The sequence below is a fragment of the Emydura macquarii genome, unplaced genomic scaffold (genome assembly GCF_026122565.2).
Source record: "Emydura macquarii macquarii isolate MOO-44397 ecotype Brisbane River unplaced genomic scaffold, CSIRO-AGI_Emac_v2 contig_2473, whole genome shotgun sequence".
In the NCBI taxonomy this organism is placed as follows: Eukaryota; Metazoa; Chordata; order Testudines; family Chelidae; genus Emydura; species Emydura macquarii.
The window spans coordinates 11,619,278-11,637,573 of record NW_027132610.1 but is presented as its reverse complement, the minus strand read 5'-3'; the positions used below and the strand labels follow the sequence as shown (position 1 = coordinate 11,637,573).

At 38.7% G+C, this 18,296-nt stretch overlaps 1 protein-coding gene across 4 annotated transcripts in view; it reads right to left on the bottom strand.

The window, feature by feature from the left end:
- The window catches only part of PDS5B (PDS5 cohesin associated factor B), a 195,617-nt gene that overhangs the window by 4,411 nt on the left and 172,910 nt on the right, over positions 1 to 18,296 (bottom strand). For 3 of the 4 annotated variants that reach the window (XM_067562968.1, XM_067562972.1, XM_067562969.1), the window contains 5 exons: positions 16,360 to 16,505; positions 13,188 to 13,293; positions 5,835 to 6,283; positions 5,617 to 5,718; positions 1,603 to 1,744 (listed from right to left, as the gene is read on the bottom strand). In XM_067562968.1, coding sequence (XP_067419069.1) covers positions 1,603 to 1,744; positions 5,617 to 5,718; positions 5,835 to 6,283; positions 13,188 to 13,293; positions 16,360 to 16,505 — 945 coding nt within the window. The remainder of the gene's footprint in view (positions 1 to 1,602; positions 1,745 to 5,616; positions 5,719 to 5,834; positions 6,284 to 13,187; positions 13,294 to 16,359; positions 16,506 to 18,296) is intronic. The other variant, XM_067562970.1, reaches the window with a different exon arrangement.

Sequence of the window (18,296 nt, the reverse complement as noted above, 5' to 3'; positions counted from 1 at the left end):
TTAAGCATTTTTTGCTTAAAAACTTTGGCATTTAAAATGTTAAGCCCTAAATGTTAAATTATCTTAGCTTGAAGTCTGTTTACTTGGCACATAATAGTAAATTGAAACTTTCCTAACTTGCTGACTTCCTCAACTTCACAGGACAAGGCAAATGAAAGATTTTCAGATGTAGTGGGAAAAGAGCTGTCAAATTCCATTAAAGATTAAAAGACAATATAGAAAACAGGTGAGGGAGGAATGGAGCTTTAAAAAAATAAAAGGAAATACATGGCTCTAGGGAGTGCCTCCTATCTTAATTTTTATCATGGCCACTCAGTGTCCATCTTCCATAATAAGTTATATAATCCTGAGACACCTTTAACTATTCCAGCTCAAAAAACTACAGACTCCTCCCTCTCTAGAGCTTAGGAACTTAACTTGCAAATTTTCCCATCTCCTACTGAATTTAGAAGCCTGGAACTATGCAAAACTTGATGCCCCCAGTATACCTGATCTTAACTTTCAAGGCTCATCTATTTTTTTCCCTGGAAGAAAACGAGGAAAGACCCATTTAAAAATTGTTAATTTAGAGGTAAGGTTGCTAAAATAATATTATCCTTATACAAGAATACATGCTTCAGCATTACCATTAAAAAAATCTAAGTTAAAACGACTATTTATAGGTAAAACTCCATAAATATTTTATTACTCTTCTATTTCAGACATTCCGCTATTGACATTGATACATGAAAAAACAGAAAGTTTTATGGTTAACATTCTCTGACCCATAAGGCAAACAAGCACACCCACTTTAAAAATACACATCACCAATATAGGGCACTAATTTGAATATTTATGATGTACAGGTATATATTGAATGAGTTCATAAGTACAGCTCATCGAAAAACAGGATTTCTATCGCATGGGAAATTCTGATATTTCAACATTTGTCTTCATCCTAAATCTGGATGGAAAGTCAAAATGTCGAAACTTTCATGGAACAAAATATTCTTAAAATATGACTCAGAAATGTCAAAATGTTTCATTTCAGGACATTAATCTACATATGCCTGAGCCACTGCTGTACTTCATAGGAGTTATTGTTCAGGTCATGTCCCCAATTTTCCCTGGGGGTAGGTTCTCCCACAGTACACCTCAATCAAAAGACTGCCAGGATATCTGACAGCCCAGGTGTATCATAGGAGTCCCATGATTGTGATGCATCATGGAGATATAATTTGGGTGGCGTGTCCTGCCCCTGGGAGAACAACGAGGACAAGCAGCATATGAATTACAATTCCCATGAGGCATCACCGCAGCTCATGCATGTACTGAAATTAACGTTGCCTTCAAACAAAATTTATTATTTTGATTTTCCCTATGGAAAATTGAAAGTTTCTGAAAAAAACCCGACAATTTTCCCATATAAAATTTCAATTTTGCAGAAGCCATATTTTTCACCAAAAACATTCATGGAAAATTCTCACCAGTTCTATTCATAAGTATATTTTGAGAGCCAAAATACACACTATCAAAATGTGAAAAGTGAGTTTTTGCTCATTAACAGGCATACAGAGAGGTACCAAACAGATCCACAGAACACATTTCAAACATGCATCTTACACTGATTGTGGAAACTTCCTCTTCCTCCATTACTTCTTCTTGCGGAATGTCATCACTGACAGGAGAACTACCCTGAAATACATCCATCTCTTCACTAGATTCATTTTCTTTACTTGATGCTTGTTTAGTGCGTCCAGCACGGCTACAATTAAAAATCACAAATTAATTTTACAGTACATGGGTCTTTAAGCACACAAATTAATTTTTCAATGGAAAAACACTTCCAGCTAGCCTTTTAAAAAAAATGTTCATTTGCTTCCTGTACAGCGTCCATCTACTTTTATCTGTAATCAGAACGGTAGAAATTCTGTTAGGAGGCTGAGTGATTACTTTTGAAACCAAAATAACTCCAGGATGATGTGTCAGGGGTACAAAAAATGTGAGAGACCAGACCATTAATATATTTACAACTATTTATGTTCATCTTAGACTGAGCATATTTTTCTTTCCAACACCTTAAACCAAATTGCATGCCAAAGGGTGTTTTTTGTCAGAACAACAACCCTGGTGAAAAGATGATGTATCTCAGGTATATTGTTGATTTCATGGTTCTCAGGTACATCATTGGTTTCATGGTAAAATGAAAGATAAAAACACCATATTACTCATGGGAGAACACTTTTCACAAAGCAATCACTCCATGTCTGATCTTTCAATACTTGTCCTCAAGGGAAACCTGCTCAACACCTTCAAAAGGCAAACCTAGAAACTGAAATTCATAACTCTGCTAGACACCAAAAACCATTGACTTAAAAGTTACTGATTTTATGGCTTATTACAACAATCTATAACACACCACACTGCCTGTTACCTTTAATTGCCCATTTCAAATCCTTTATGCATAGCACTAACCCCAACTGCCCACTTCAATTTGAGTGACCACCTTCATCATGCATGAACCCTTCTGCTTAACAATCTGTCCCAACTTTTATTTAGCGCAGACATTCTGCTTCCTTCCCCCACCTCTATGTAGCTCAAAAGCTTGTACACCTTCCACCAACGGAAAATGGCCCAATAAAAGATATTACCACATCTACCTCATCTCTTTCAGTACCACAGTGAGCATTTTTAAGCTAGATCTAGATATTATTTTGCATATATATCACAGAAATATAGGGCTGTAAAGGAACTCGAGAACTCCTCATGTCCAGCCCCTAGCTCTGAGGAAGGACCAAGTAAACCTAAACTATCCCTGATAGGTGTTTGTCCACCCTGTTTATAAAAACCTCCAATGACAAGGACTCCACAACTTCCTTTGGAAGCCTATTCCAGTTCTTAACTAACCTTATAGTTAGAAAGGTTATATCTCCCTTGCTGCCCATTAATTCTCTTCCTATCTTCTATGGGCATGTGGAACAATCAATCACCATCTTCTTTAGGCCCTTAGCATATCTGAAGACTTATCGGGTCCACTCTTGCTCTACTTTTCTCAACACTAAACATGCCCAGTTTTTGTTTTTGTATTACCCAAGGTCAGTTTTTCTAAACTTATCATTTTTGTTGCTCTCCTCTGGACTCCCTCCAATTTGTCCACATCTTTCCTAAAGTGGCACCCAGAATTGAACACAGTAATCCAGCTGAGGCCTCACCAGTCCCAAGCAGAGTGGAACCATTACATCCATAGTCTTACATACACTACTACACCCCCAAAACAATCACCCATTTTGCAACTGCATCACACTGTTGGCTCATATTAAATTTGTGATCCAATATAATCATCAGATTCTTTTCAGCAGTACCACCACCTAGCTGTTTATTACCTACGTTGTAGTTTTCCACTTGATTTTTTCCTTCCTGAGTGAAGTACTTTGCTCTTCACTGTACTGAATTTCATCTTGCTTAATTCATATCAATTCTCCAATTTGTCAAGGTACTTTTGAATGCTAATCCTGTCTTCCAAAGTACTTGCAACCCCTTCCAGTTTGGTGTCATTCACACATTTCATAAAGATACTCTCCATTCCATTATCCAAGTCATTATTGGAAATACTGAATTGTACCAGACCCAGGACTCACCCTCCACAGGACCTCACAAGATACATCCTCCCAGTTTGACAGTGAATCATTGATAACTACTCTGAGTATGGTCATTCAACCAGTTGTGCACCCACCTTTAGTAATTTCATCTAGAACACATTTCCCTAGTTTGCTTATGAGAATGTCATGTGGAACTGTGCCAAAAGCCTTACTGAAATCAAGATATTCCATGTTTACTGCTTCTCTCCTGTTTAACAGGCCAGTAAGTCTGTCAGAAAAGGTTGGTTTGGCATGATTTGTTCTTGAGAAATCCATTCTGGATATTCCTTATAACACTATTATCCTCTAGATGCTTATAAACTGATTGTTTAATCATGTATTCCAGTATCTTTTCAGTTATGAAAGTCAGGTTCACTGGTCTATAATTCCATGTATTCTCTTTAAAGAATGTTTGCCCTTTTTTCAGTCCTTTGGGATCTCACCCATCCTCCATCAGTTCTCAAAGATAATTACTAATGGTTCAGAGATTGCTTTATCTAGTTCCTTAAGTACCATAGAATGAATTTCATCAAGCTCTGCTTACTTGAATACATCTAACTTTCTAAATATTATTTTATCTGTTCTTTCCCTGTTTTGGCTTGGCCTCCTTCCCCCTTTCTGTTAATATTAATTGTGTTGAGTATCTGATCACCATTAACCATTTTAGTAAAGGGTGAAATAAAACAGCCATTATACACCTCAGCCTTCTTGATGTTATCAGTTATTAGCTCTCTTTCCCTGATAAGTAGGAGACTTACATTTTCCTTCATCTTTCTCTTGCGCCCAATGTATTTAAAGAACCTCTTATTGCCTTTTTTGTCCCACGCTAGATGTAACTCATCTTGTGCCCTACCCTTTCTGATTTTGTCCCTACATGCTTGTAGCTATTATTTTGTGCTCTAGCAATTTATCCATATTTCCATTTTTTGTAGGATTCCTTTTTAATTTTCATGTCATTAAACAGCTTCTGATGAAGCAATATTGGCCTTTATTCTTACTATCTTTCCTTTGCACTGGGATAGTTTGCAATTATGCCTTTAATACCATCTCTCTGTGGAATTGCCAGGTCTCCTAAACTCCTTTATCCCTTAGATTTTATTCCTATGGGACCTTACCTAACCTAAAACCTACCAGTTTTCTGAGTTTGTCTGCTTTCCCCCTTTTTTTAAAGTCCACAGTTTTTATTTTGCAGCTCTTACTCCTTCCTTTCCTTAGACTCATGAGAGCTATCATTTCATGATCACTTTCACCCAAATTGACTTATTTCTTCAGATTCACTACCAATTCCTCCCTGTTAGTCAGAATCAAGTCTAAAAAGGACTGCCCTCCTGGTTATTTCCTCCATTTTCTGGAACAAAAAGTTGTCCCCAATATATTCCAAGAACTTAGGGAAAATTTTATGTTTTGCCGTATAACTTTTACAACAAATTTCTGCTGTGCACCATTACTAAAAGTTATTGTGCTTTGGCTATTTATGTTACTTGTTCTAGAAATGTCTCATCCACCTCCTCTTATTGATTTGTTTTTCTACAGTAGACCCTTACCATGATTTCACATCAATTTTGACCCCTTTTTTACTTTACCACTCTCACTTTCTTCTGGATCTCAGAACGAGTGTATATATTCTTGATGTATGATGCAACATCTCCTCCCTGAACAAGCTATATCCTATACCAATATTCCAGTCATTAAACTTATCCCACCTACTCTCTGTGATGCCAATTAAGTAATAATTTAGCTTATGTACTTTTTCCTCTTTATTCCCCTACTCCTGTCATATGTATTGACAGAGCTTCAGATACCTATAGTTCTACAGATAACTAAGGAGAAAAGAGGCCAACCATGTGCCCGAAGACCTTCAAGAATGGTGTCTCTTGGTAGACTGTAGCACATCTGGTATACAAAATATTAACCACTGAGATTGTCTCCAAGTGGATAAAGCCTGATCTTTCAATAGAAAGGCCAAACAGAAATTCAGGAGGTTACATTCAGAACTTACACTTTTTTTTGCTGTGACAGTGGCGTTTTTGGAGGCCTTCCTCGTCTTTTCTGTGGTGTAGACTGCGTCGATTCAACTGCACTAGTTTCAGATGATTCTACTCTGTTTTGAGGGAAACCCAAATTGCAAAGTATCAAATAATAATTAATATCCAAGCTTTTTTTTTTTTTTTTTTTTTTTTTTTTTAAAGGATGTAGTTTACAAGGAAAGAGACACACCTCTGTTGCGCTCTTCTTGGTGTTCTGAATTGCCTGCCTTTTGGCTTCTGTTCTTCCAAGTTTTCACTTTGCCCTTCTTCCTCCTCCTCCTCTTCCTCCACTACTGGTGCTTCAGGCACAGCTTTTTTTCTGCCCCTTTTAGATGCCTTTGCTGCTGGTTCTTCCTTTGGTGTACCACCAAGAGCTGCTTTAGGAGGTCTTCCTCTTCTTCCCTTCTTTGGTGGACTGTTTTGTTCATCCTCACTTTCTAATACATCTTCCTTTATCCTCTTTTCCTCTGGCCACTGTGTTTCATCAGATTCTGAAACAACTGCAGCTCTCTTCCTCCCCCGCTGATTCCCTCTAAGTTTCTGTTCTTGCCCCAATTTATTCAGGTCATCTATACCCAATTTCTCTTCTGAGTCTGTGATGGTTGCTTTCTTTCTACCTCTGGGCTTCTCCATCTCTGACTGAAAAGACAGATGAGATTACTTTTGTTAATGAAACATTTTAATGATCTTATTTGAATAAAGTGATTTACATTCCATGATGAAGAGTAATTTATGGCAATTCTTCATCTTCAATTAATAAAGTCTTAAAGTAAGTTATTAGCGTAAGATCTTGCACCACACTTCAAATATCTTTGCAAGGGTGTATAAATATATATAAATGTTGACAAGCATAGAGAAAATATTCTAAGGAAGCTGAGCCATTAAGGCCTACCAAAATGTGGGGCCTTCCTCTCTTGGGTTCTCACTTGTAAAAATGTGCAAATAACTGGATAATTAAGACATTACAAAAATACCTATAATCCCATTCTTTAATGGGGGTAGAGGACCAAGACAGAGTATCTTGCCTGGTTTTGTTATAGGAGGAGCTTGAAGAAAACTAGGTTACTTAAGTTTATATGTAAATTATGTTCTCCAAATACAATATTCCCAGAGTTTCATACTTTTGGTGTTGGGCTCAGTATAGCTGAAAATACAACACTTGATCTTTCTACCTGTACGCAACACTACATTATATTTTGACTCACTTCTCATATGAAAGGGAGAGCATTCCAAAGGATATTTCATAGGACCATATAATCGTAGGACTGGAAGGGACCTCTTGAGGTCATCTAGTTCAGTCCCCTTCACTTATGGCAGTACCAAGCATTATCTAGACCAGGGGTTCTCAAACTTTATTTTGCTGGGACTTTCTCTGAAAATATTTCAGGCTGTGACCACCTCCCGTCCAGCAAAAGTGATGACCCACTATGCCATGCCACCCATCCCCCTATGTCATGCTACCCTTGCCTCTGCACTGCTGCTGTGGGTAGCACTGCCTTCAGAGCAACTGGCCAGCAGCCCTGTTCTCTTCCCACCCAGCTCTAAAGGGTTCTGGCTATCAGCCGTATGCAGGGCTGACAGCCACAGTCCCTGCATGCGAGGGGGCTGACAGCTCACGACATCTCCCCCCTTAATAATTTGTGATCCCTTAAGGAGTCCCAAGTCCCAATTTGAGAACCCCTGGTCCAGACCACCCCAGACAGGTGTTTGTCTAACCTGCTTTTAAAAATATCCAATGATTTACAACATTGAATCATTTTACACCAATAATACAGTTAGTAAACCAACATTATCATTATACTGCAATTCAAATGGAATGCTTAAATACATCTGCTCTGTCCTCATCTGGATCAAAGCAAATATGTTCACCCCATGCCATTCAAATACAGATTCGACATTTCTCCTCTCAAACCACTGCTGTGAAGACTTAAGTTAGTAATCAGAGAATTTATGAAAAGAACTCTCTGCTCCAGTAGCCCATCTTTGCTCAAGAAAGAGGTAAAAAGTCCAGCCAGTGAGAAGGAATTGTGAGAAAGCACAGGGAGGTCTAAAGGAGGAGATATTAACTAGAAGAAAATATTGGTAACTTGAACCTCAACTGCAGCATTGAGTAAAAGATGAGCCTTGCCCTGTTTGATTTTGCACAGAACAATGTGCAGGAGAGGGATGGGAGGAAAACCATATAGAAGACTGTCTAACCACATCAGTAGACAAGCATGTGTTAGTAAACCTGGGTGTGGGGTGCTCGGTTGTGTTTTGTTGCAAATCGACCCACTTTGGGATGTTCCCCAGAGCTGGAAAATGGGGATGCTATCTCTGAATGAAAGGATGCATAGACTTTAAGGTCAGAAGGGACCATTATGATCATCTAGTCTGACCTCCTGCACATCACAAGCCACATAACTTCACCCACCTACTCCTGTAAATAGACCCCTAACCTATGACTGAGTTACTGAAGTCCTCAAATAATAGTTTAAATACTTCAAAGTACAGAGAATCCACCAGCAAGTGACTTGTACCCCATGCTGCAGAGGAAGGCGAAAAATCCACAGGGCCTCTGCCAAACTGCCCTGGAAGAAAATTCCTTCCCAACCCCAAATATGGTTATCAGCTGAGCATGTGGGCAAGACTCACCAGTCAGACACCTGGAAAGAATTCTCTGTAGTAACTCAGAATCCACCCCATCAAACATCCCATCACTGACCATTGGCATATTTACTGCTAGTAATCCAAGATCAGTTAATTGCCAAATTAGGCTGTCCCATCATACGATCCCCTCCATAAACTTATCAAGCTCAGTCTTGAAGCCAGCCATGTTTCTTGCCCCCTTGGAAGACAACTGCTCCCCTTGGAAGCCTGTTCCAGAACTTCACTCCTCTCATGGTGATTGATAAACAGTTTGCTTAGGTGGTTTGTCAGGATATCCTAGACGCCTGGAAGGAAAGTGGCTTTCAGAAGTATAGAGCTGACAATGCAGAAATCCCAAAGTAGAATCACTTCTCGACAGCATAAAACATGGCTGTTGTACTGTGAGTCAGAACAAACCATTCAGCCAGGTAAGTGAAGATGTGAACTTCTGATGTCCATAGTTATGCTGCTACCACCACCATACACTGAATACAGGAGTGGCAGCTGACAGACCAAAATGGGGCAGCACTGTGAACTGGTAATGCGAACCGCTGACTCTGAATCTTAGAAGCTTTCCATGTCGCCGATGAATTGCCATGAGGAAGTAAAGCGTCCTTTATGAAGGGCAGCATACCAGTCCCTGGCTCCAGGGAAGGAATAATGAAAGATAGAGTGACTATCTGGAATTTGATTTCTTTAGGAACACATTTAACTCTCTCAGATTTAAAACAAGCCTGAGACACATCCTTAGCTTTCGGGATCAGGAAGTATTAGGAATAAAACTCCTTTCCCCTGAGCAATGGAGAGACCTCTTCTATAGCTCCTACAAGAAGAAATGATTGAATGTCTCACAACAATATGGCTTCATGAGAGAGGTCACTGAAGGGGGATGGTGATGGGATAGAAAGAGATTGAGGAGTGTATCCCATTTCCACTGCGCTTAGAATCCACCAACCCAATGTGAGTCCAAAGCACAAAGAAAGCTGAATAGGCAGTCTGCAAAAACTGGGGAAGGGAAAGACGGAACTTGGAACTGGTAATCTGCCCTCAATCAGTCCATTAAAATGTGCTCTTGAAGGATGCAGCCTACCTTGACGAACTGGTAGCTGCAGGGGCAAAGGATGGTGATGGACATAAATCCCTAGAAACTTCAACTCTCAAGTCCTGGAGACTATACAGAGACTCATCAGTCTTTCCCAAGAACATTGATGGCCCTTCAAAAGGAAAGTCTTGGATTGTTAGTTGTATCTCTGAGAGGAGACCACAGGACTGCAACCATGAAGATTGTCACAAAGTGATGGCGTAGGTTGTGCAGTGAGCTGCAGAGTCAGATGCGTCTAGATCACCCTGCACAGCTGTTCTAGAAACCAACTTGCCCTCCTCCACCACCACCTGAAATTCTTGTCATGTGGGAGCTTGTCCTTAAACTTTGAAATTGTATCCCACAGGGTGAACCTGTAGCATTCCCAGCAGACCTTGCTGGTTTACAGTGCGAAGCTGTAACCCTCCTCTGGAAAAAAACTTCTTTCCAAACAATTCTAGCTTCTTACCTTCCTTGTTCTTTGGTGTCGATCGCCGGTGACCCTGCCTTTCCCTTTCATTAGCAGCAGATACTACCAACAGTGGGGGTTGGTTGTAAAAATGTTCAAACCCCTGAATGGGTAATACTTCAGTAGTAAGAAATCAATAGTTTATGGCACCTTTAAAATGTCTATTTATGTCTATTCAGATGGTATATGGCATCAGTTCTAGCTCTGACAATGAGAGAAAAAGACTAAAACTGGATCAGAATTCAAGGCAGATGGGAAAGGTGATTACCAGAATGATACAACCTCAAGGTCCATTATCTTGAGTCACAAGGCTTAAAAACCACTATACTCATCTAGAAATGGAGATTCTCTCGTCCCACCCTCCCACCCTTTTTTTTCCCCAGGGGATTAGTTTATTTTCCTGATGATTCACAAGATACTATAACATGAAATGGTCACTAGTGCCTCAGACCAGGCAAAATACAGGCCATTTACCTGACAGAAGCTTTCAGCATCCCAAGCAACCTGGTGAAAACTACCGCAGCAGATGCGAGTGAGATAAAAGTAGCAGGTGGAAGCATGGGACAACAGTGGAACAAAAGAGGTAATGACAAGAGATACCATCTCTTGGGTGCACTGTTTTCAGAGAAGCGAATTACAGTAAATGTGGTATTATATTTATTTTGCGAGCACAGTTTAGCTTTATATTTTAATACAATTATTGACAAACTGTCAGATATTAAAAAGCAAACTGATGTAGAGAATTCTTCATGGTGGAAATACAGAGAACTAACAGTATGTGAAAATTTTACTGAGATATTAGAACTGTTTTATAAACAAAAAACAACTGTATAATTAGAGATCATCATCAACAGTAATTTTTTTCCCTGTATTAATTTTCTGTGCTATATGAAAGTAAGACATCTTTAAAGAGTGATTAAAGTCAGAAAAGTGAATGCAAATATATCATGAGGTTCCATTTTTATCCTGCTGTGATCTCTACATCAAACATGCTCAGTTCAAAAATATGAAATAAGATGTCCATTTTTCAGATCTATCAGAAGCCTTTGATACCACTGACCACAAGAATTTGTGTCACCTGCAGGACTTGGTAGAGACAGGCTAACTTCCTTCACAGATCAATAAATGACTGATCATCCATCCCCAAAAGCTCTCACAAATGGGATCCCCCAGAAGATAATAATGCTATTCCTCCTGTAGAATGTTTGTATGTTGTTGTTGCTGGTCTTCAGTCTAATGACAACACTTTATTCTATGGTATCCCACATTTGGTAATGATATCACAGACAGGTTTCATTTCTACATTGAACAACATAGGCAAAAACCTTTATTCTTGACAAACACATATCAAATCCCTTGGTGATAACACACGTGTTCATCATCATTCATCGAACTTCCATCTTCTAGATATTATTGGAATCACTGAAAGGAAGCTATGTCTCAGTTTCCAAAGCAACAAGCCACTGTTAATCATATTGAAAGCTGGTGAGAGATCCAGCATAACCAAAATGGCCAGCTGACTTTGATCTAAAAAATCAGTAGAAGATCATGACTCAGGCATTAGCTGTCTCCATACCAAAAGTTAGACCAGAATGCCAACTGTTATGTACACAATATGTCGATCTTCAAGTGCACATGGAAGTTAATAGCCACTGCTTTCTCCCTCACTTCTATAGGAACTTGGTGGTAGTTGACAAGCACTCTAGCATCAAGAGAAAGTTATTGGAGGAGACAGTAGACCTACATGTTTTAGCTAGCAATTTCTCCACACAAGGCAAAGTTCTGAGAATGCTTGTCAGTGAAAACCACAACTATCTAATTTTGCCTTTATCAACTTAGATAGCAACAGGCATTCTCATGGCACTGTCAGCACCGCCGGATCGATTCTTTGGGATCAACTGAGCGGCAATGGAGACCTGCTCAATCGATCCAGAAGTTGATTCAATAAATCCACCCCCACAAAAAGATTAATGCTGCGTCAACGGGAGGGCATTTCCCATCAGCGCAGCATAGTGGGGACGGGAGATACGCAAGCTTCTCTACGTAGCTTCCATATCCTCCGTTGACTGCCACTGAATTTCGCCACAAGTGTAGACCAGGCCTCAGAGATCCAACTAAATGCAACTAATGGATGGCAGTCAATAAGTAGTGCCCTGCTTTCACTCAAAATGGTCTGGAAGATGAGCCTGAAATCCAGTTCTCTCACCTGCAGGGAAAACTGAAAAATCAGTGATCAATTAGAAAAGCAATTAAGAGACCAAGGCAGTCTGGAGTAATCAGATATCAGCCACCTGAAAAAGTGTTGACAGACAGACTGTTACTTGTGCTGTCGAGGGATGAGACCAAATAATATTTCTTGGCCTCAGTCAGACCTCTATTCTGCAGCAATACAAGTTATCTGTACAAAATATGATCAGACTCCAGGTGGCTCTTCAGCCAACTCTTCTCCATTTTCAAGGCTTAGCTTTTTAACTTCCAAAATTCTGTGTTAAACCATGGTGCCCTTTGGGACCACAGACAATGAGGACACAGCAGGTAATGGAGAGTACCCTCTATCAGTTCACAGAAGCTGACTGTTCACTGGAAAGGGAGGCCTGATTTGCCTCATCAGCAGTGAAGAGACAACTAAAATGTAAGACAATAAAGCATTAAGACTGTAATAAAACACTGCTCTGCCAGCACCATGGATATGAAATAACTCTCAAAAAAAAAAAATCAGACAAGGGCTGGATTTTCAAAATACTCAGCAGGGGTGACCCAGGATCTCAGACAGACAAACCAGTCCCCAGAACTAAGTCAAGCATATGGCCAACCCTATGGGAGTTCTCCTTGATCCACTAGAAATCAAGCTTACTCCTCCATAGCTGAATTTGTTGTGTGGTGCTAACGATAACTAGGGTCATCTTAAAGCACAAATTAGAGCAAGCAACTGCTGGTGGCCCTGAGCAAATCTGAAACTCACGTGCCTGCCCAATTTCTTTGCAATAGGTCCTCAGCACAAGACAAATCATGCACTAATTTTCATTAGCCTACCTCCTCCAAAGCCTTGGATACCAACTCGTTAGTAATCTTCAAATCTTATTGCTAGCCTTTAAGTTAGTAACATGAAGCAAAGACAACTTACACACACAACAGAAACATGTACATTGAATAAGAGGATGCCTTTTTTTTTAAACATAGTCTTATTTCACATCATAACCAAACTGACCATCATGAACATCAGCTCAACTCCATGTAAAAGTCGAAGTTTACAAAATTACACCAGTTGATGCTTGTTATAAGGACTGCATAAGCTTATTTGTTCAATGTTGAGTCAATTAAGTTAAATTTAATTGAAACAACTGCAGCATAACCAAGCGGCTCACCCTTACAAGATCAGAGTCATCCCTTTTGTCAGTTTTCTTCCCCGGTAAAGGTGAAGCCATTGTGAAATCTTCATTTTCACTGTGGTCCATCTCAGTACTGTCGAGCCTATCAACACAGACATTTATCATTATTGAACATCAGGAATGTAGTAATAATTTTAATTCTATTGTTTGTATCTAACCTGTCAAATTGGCAGTAGCTTTGTCTGCATAATAAACCTAAAAACAAACAAGTGCAAATTTAGCATCCCTTTAATTATTTTTCAGATCACCAATCACTGGTAATATCATAACTTATAAAACATATTTTTCATGACTTTCCCTCAGTATTTTTGCAATTACTGAAGAAAGCTATTTAAATAAGAGTATAGCCCAGGCCATTCTCTCTCTTTGATTCAGCATTGAAGACATAATGCTCAGTTTATGACATCCCAATCAGGCTGATGTCAAACAAATTCACTACTACACCACAGAATCAGAATCAGACAAAATTGGACTGCAAACAGCTGCTCAAAAACAAAAACAAAAACAAAACAAAACAAAACAAAACACAAAAAACAAAACACAAAAAACCACACACGGCACAACCCAGGAGGAAATTTTCACAAAAATCTTTTTTCAGTCAAATTTCAACACAGTTTATTTTTATTTCTTTTAAAAAAAATCAAAATGTAGAACTTTCAACCATCTCTAGCTGTGAAGGAGAAAGATATAATTCAAAACAAACATTATATAACTAAATATAACGTAGAAAGCTATTAGCAAACTAGTTTGTAATACAAATGTTCATATTTTCCCCTAAATTTTCCTCAGTGTTAAATTTCTCTAAAATCACACATTAAACTTTCAAATTCTAGACTAAGAATTTAGCTTAGTAGCTGCATAATACATTAATCACCAAGACTAGAATTCAGAAGACAACTGAGCCCTAAACCAGAAAAGGTTTGGCAGACCCATTCATCTTTGGTTATTGGAGCTGTCACATGGCACTGTGGCACAACATAGCATAATTTGTCACTCCTAGCCAAAACAAAGATGTTGATAGCAAACTAGGGGTATTGATGCACAGTGATTAAATTAAAGTAACAGAGAATTTATAAAATAATTGTAAGACTTTAAATTCTTAACACTGCACCATCTGAATGATGGAATAGATAATTCATTTAACTTCATAGTTGATAAACATAATAAACTTGTTAAACAATTCAATAAAAAATAGGATATTTCATATATCATATAATTGTGTAAAGTGAAAGAATGAGATACCCAGAGATAGTATTTTTTCAATTACTGAAGGCTGTGTTTGAATTCTTGTTACCTGACATTAACTTTTAAATAGTTTTTTTTTATAGATTCTAAAGTAAGTCTGTTTTAAGATTATTCCCTAGTTGAAGTGACAATTATTCTATTATTTTAACATACTGTATCAGATATTGGGGTGGACTGGGCTAAGTCACAGGACAGGAGGACTCTGTATCTCTTTCAAAGTTAAAGCAGAAAACCAAACTTCTCTTGTATACAATGCTTTTTGCAAAAAGACAAGTGATATACATACTATGTATATAAATACACACACATGCGTGTGCATATTTATTTATTTATTTACACTCTGTGTGTGTGTGTGTGTGTGTGTGTGTGTGTGTGTGAGAGAGAGAGAGAGAGAGAGACAGACACACACACACACACACACACACATGCACGCTCTCTGGATTAGGGGTGACCATTCGTATGGGTCACATCTTGTACAATGGCCTACCTAGTGGACAGAGCATCAGAATGGGAGCAAGAGACTTGGGTTCTATTCCTAGCTTTGCTTGCCATTGGCCTGCTGGGCGACCTTAGGCAAGTTACTTCACTTCTCTGTGCCTCTGTTTCCTCATCTGTAAAATGGGGACAATGATACTTATCTTCTTTGTAAAGCACTTTCAGATCTACTGAAGTAAAGCACTATATAAGAGCTAAACATTATTATAGTATATGAGGACCATTTTGTTTCATCTACTTTGGGGCTGGAATGAGGCAGCCATTTTAATACTGCAAATATTGCACAATTGTTTAGAGACAAAAAGCGAAGACTAACTTATCCATTAGAGCAAAGGAGTAATTAAGGTATGTGAAATATGGCCTTGAGACTGCTGCAGTTACTCCTACTCTAACACAAGTGCCACTGCGATCTTTAACGGACATGAGTGATCAGGAGCTCTGTTTTATATCTAATCTCAAAGACTATACACATGCAGAGCCGCAATGCTCCTGATATGCTGGTATACTGGTTCAGTAATAATCACAAAGAGGAGTGATACCTATTGAGTCATTAACATCACCTCCTGAAGTATTTTGTTTTTTCCACGGAGGTCTCCATTCAAGTACTGACCAAGCTTGGGCTTGTTTAACTCGTAAGATCTGATGAGATCACAGCCAAAGTAGTACAGCCCAGACTATAAATTTTGTTGCATAGTTTAACAATGAGATGACTGCTGAACAATCTGAATCTGGCTATATTAGCCTAACAGATTAAGTTTACTTACTGGAGCAGGGAAGAAACTGGCTTTCAATCTGTCTTCAGTGAACAACTATTTCCATATACTACTTGTATTATTTCTTAATTATCGTTCTTCAGTATGATCCTTCCAACATACGCAGTTGATCACCTTCATCAACTGCTCACAAGCTACTGGGCCACATTACAACTAGTATTACAAATAAAAAGGTGATATACTGTCAGCTCTCCAGAGGCAACATAATTCACCACCATAGGATAGTCTACTTAAAACCTTAGATCATGAGAGAGCTCTCTCTTCCTTACAGTCTCAGACTCAATGGGAGATATGATGATGTAGCTGGAATTACTGTTAACTACACAAGCTTGATGGGAACCCCAGATCTATAACTGAATGTGTGCTGCTTTTTTTATTTTATATTGTACATGATGATTTAACTTTGGCTAGCTTTCACATAATGTGCTTGGGCTGCTTTTTAAAAAAACTTATCTATTTTCATTGTGGTACTGAGCCAAATTCTGGTTTCAGTTATACTAATGTGCTGGTTACTCTGGATGTACACCAAGATAAGAGAATAGAATTCAGTCTAGCACTGTTAACCCATATTATAGAAATCTTTGCAGCTTTAATAAAAATACTTGAGCATCAAAGCTACATGGCGGTATACCAACCTCCCTTTGATCCTTCCTGGAGAGCTTGGATTTGAACTGCTGCTGGCATTGCTTACAGTTTCCATTCGTGAAGATTTGGATTGAGACTGCTTGCCTGCTGCTGAAAGAGGCTTATTAACTGCTCCAAGAACATTGGCTGCTTTGGGCTGAAACCAAAAGTATAGTTCCTTTATTTTAATCTACATATTTAATATGATACATACCTAGTCTGAACCAACATGTACTAAGCTTAAATATTTGCATGTAACCTGCATGCATCCTACAATCACCAGTGTCTTTTTTATTAGAACAGGAGTTACTTAAAAACCAAAAACAAAAAGACATAAAAATTACAACTCAAGCCAGACGGAAGGTAGCAGAGATCATAATTTCCATGAGGAAAAAATAGATTCAGAAGCAAAACTTTTGGCATGAAGTCCTGACCCCGTTAAAGTCAATGGGACTTTTGCTACTGACGTCAATAAAATTAGGATTTCACCCTGGAAGCCAAAATTTCAAAACATGGGTTGACCTTAGGTTACCATCTAAATAAAGAATGGTTTAATTTTCAGATGTGCAGAGCTCCTTCAGCTTCCACCAACTTTAATGTAAGTTTAAGATGTTAAGTAACTGTGAGTATCAAGTCACACACCTAGAGACTAACTAGAGACACAAATTTGAAAACTTGCTAGAGATCATACACAAAGAAGATAACTATTCTCACTCTCCTATGAACGACAGTTTAATCCAGTATAATGACTTTTTCATGACAGGACTATTTATTAAACTACTCCCTGACTCTAGCTGACTATGCTGAATGATGAAGCTGCAAGCTTTACCAAAGGCAGGTAGTTGTCAGTGATTCTATAGACAAAAGTGTATCTTATGGAGGTGCTCGTTGTGTCTCCAGAGTTAAGGTTGAACTGAGTTTTACACTTACAGAAGGGATTCACTATGTTGTGTATGAAGAACATAGAATATCCTCCCCACAATTCAGTTATTCTCTGCATACATAATTAAACTGTCTGAGAATTTACAAGTAAATCTGTTGGTTTATTATTTAACAATCAACAAACAGGTCCTTTAAGAAATTTGGCAGACCCTTTTTTGTCCTGAATGATCTTAGCAATGAGACAAACCTCAAACGTTTCATCTAGTTAAAACTCATTTAAATCTATAGTATAGGCTACTTTTGAAGATATTCGGTTATAATTAAGCTAAATTATTAACAATTGTTGTATTAACATTTGATTATAGGCAGGGCTATGTCAACAGCTCACTTCATTCTTAATTGGGTTTTGACATTAGAGATAACACAACCAAACATTATCCCTGCACCTAATTTGCATGCGACAGTTCTACCCATTGTAATGAGTGGTATGAGAGACTGGACTCCCTGTCAAAAGTTTTTACTGGTTGGTTACTTAGCCCCAACTGTCGCTAACCCTTAAAGGTCCTGTGATCACTTGCTAGTTTGGGCATCAGTATCTTGACTCCATTGTGCAAGACACAGCACTGCATGGGGAACTCAGGCAGAAACACAAAGAGAGGCCTTAAAGCAAGAGAGCCTTCTTGGGACTGGATTGGGCTGGGCTCCAGTTCAACCCTGGATTAGAGATTCCTAGACTATAGAACCAGAGAAATGTAGGGTTGGAAAGGACCTTGAGAGGTCATCTAGTTCAGCCCCCTGCACTGACACAGCACCAAGTACTCCTAGACCATTCCTGACCATTGTATAAGGTCAGAAGGGACCACTGTGATCATCTACTCTGACCTCCTGCGTAAAACATGCCATAAAAGATCCCTGAATTAAACCCTGTTTGGACTCAGGCATACCTTTTAGAAAAACATCCCATCTTTATTTAAAAATTCCAGTGATGAAGAATCCACAACAACCCTTGGAAAAATTATTCCAATGGCTAATTACCATCGCTGTTAAAAATTTGCACCTTTTTCCA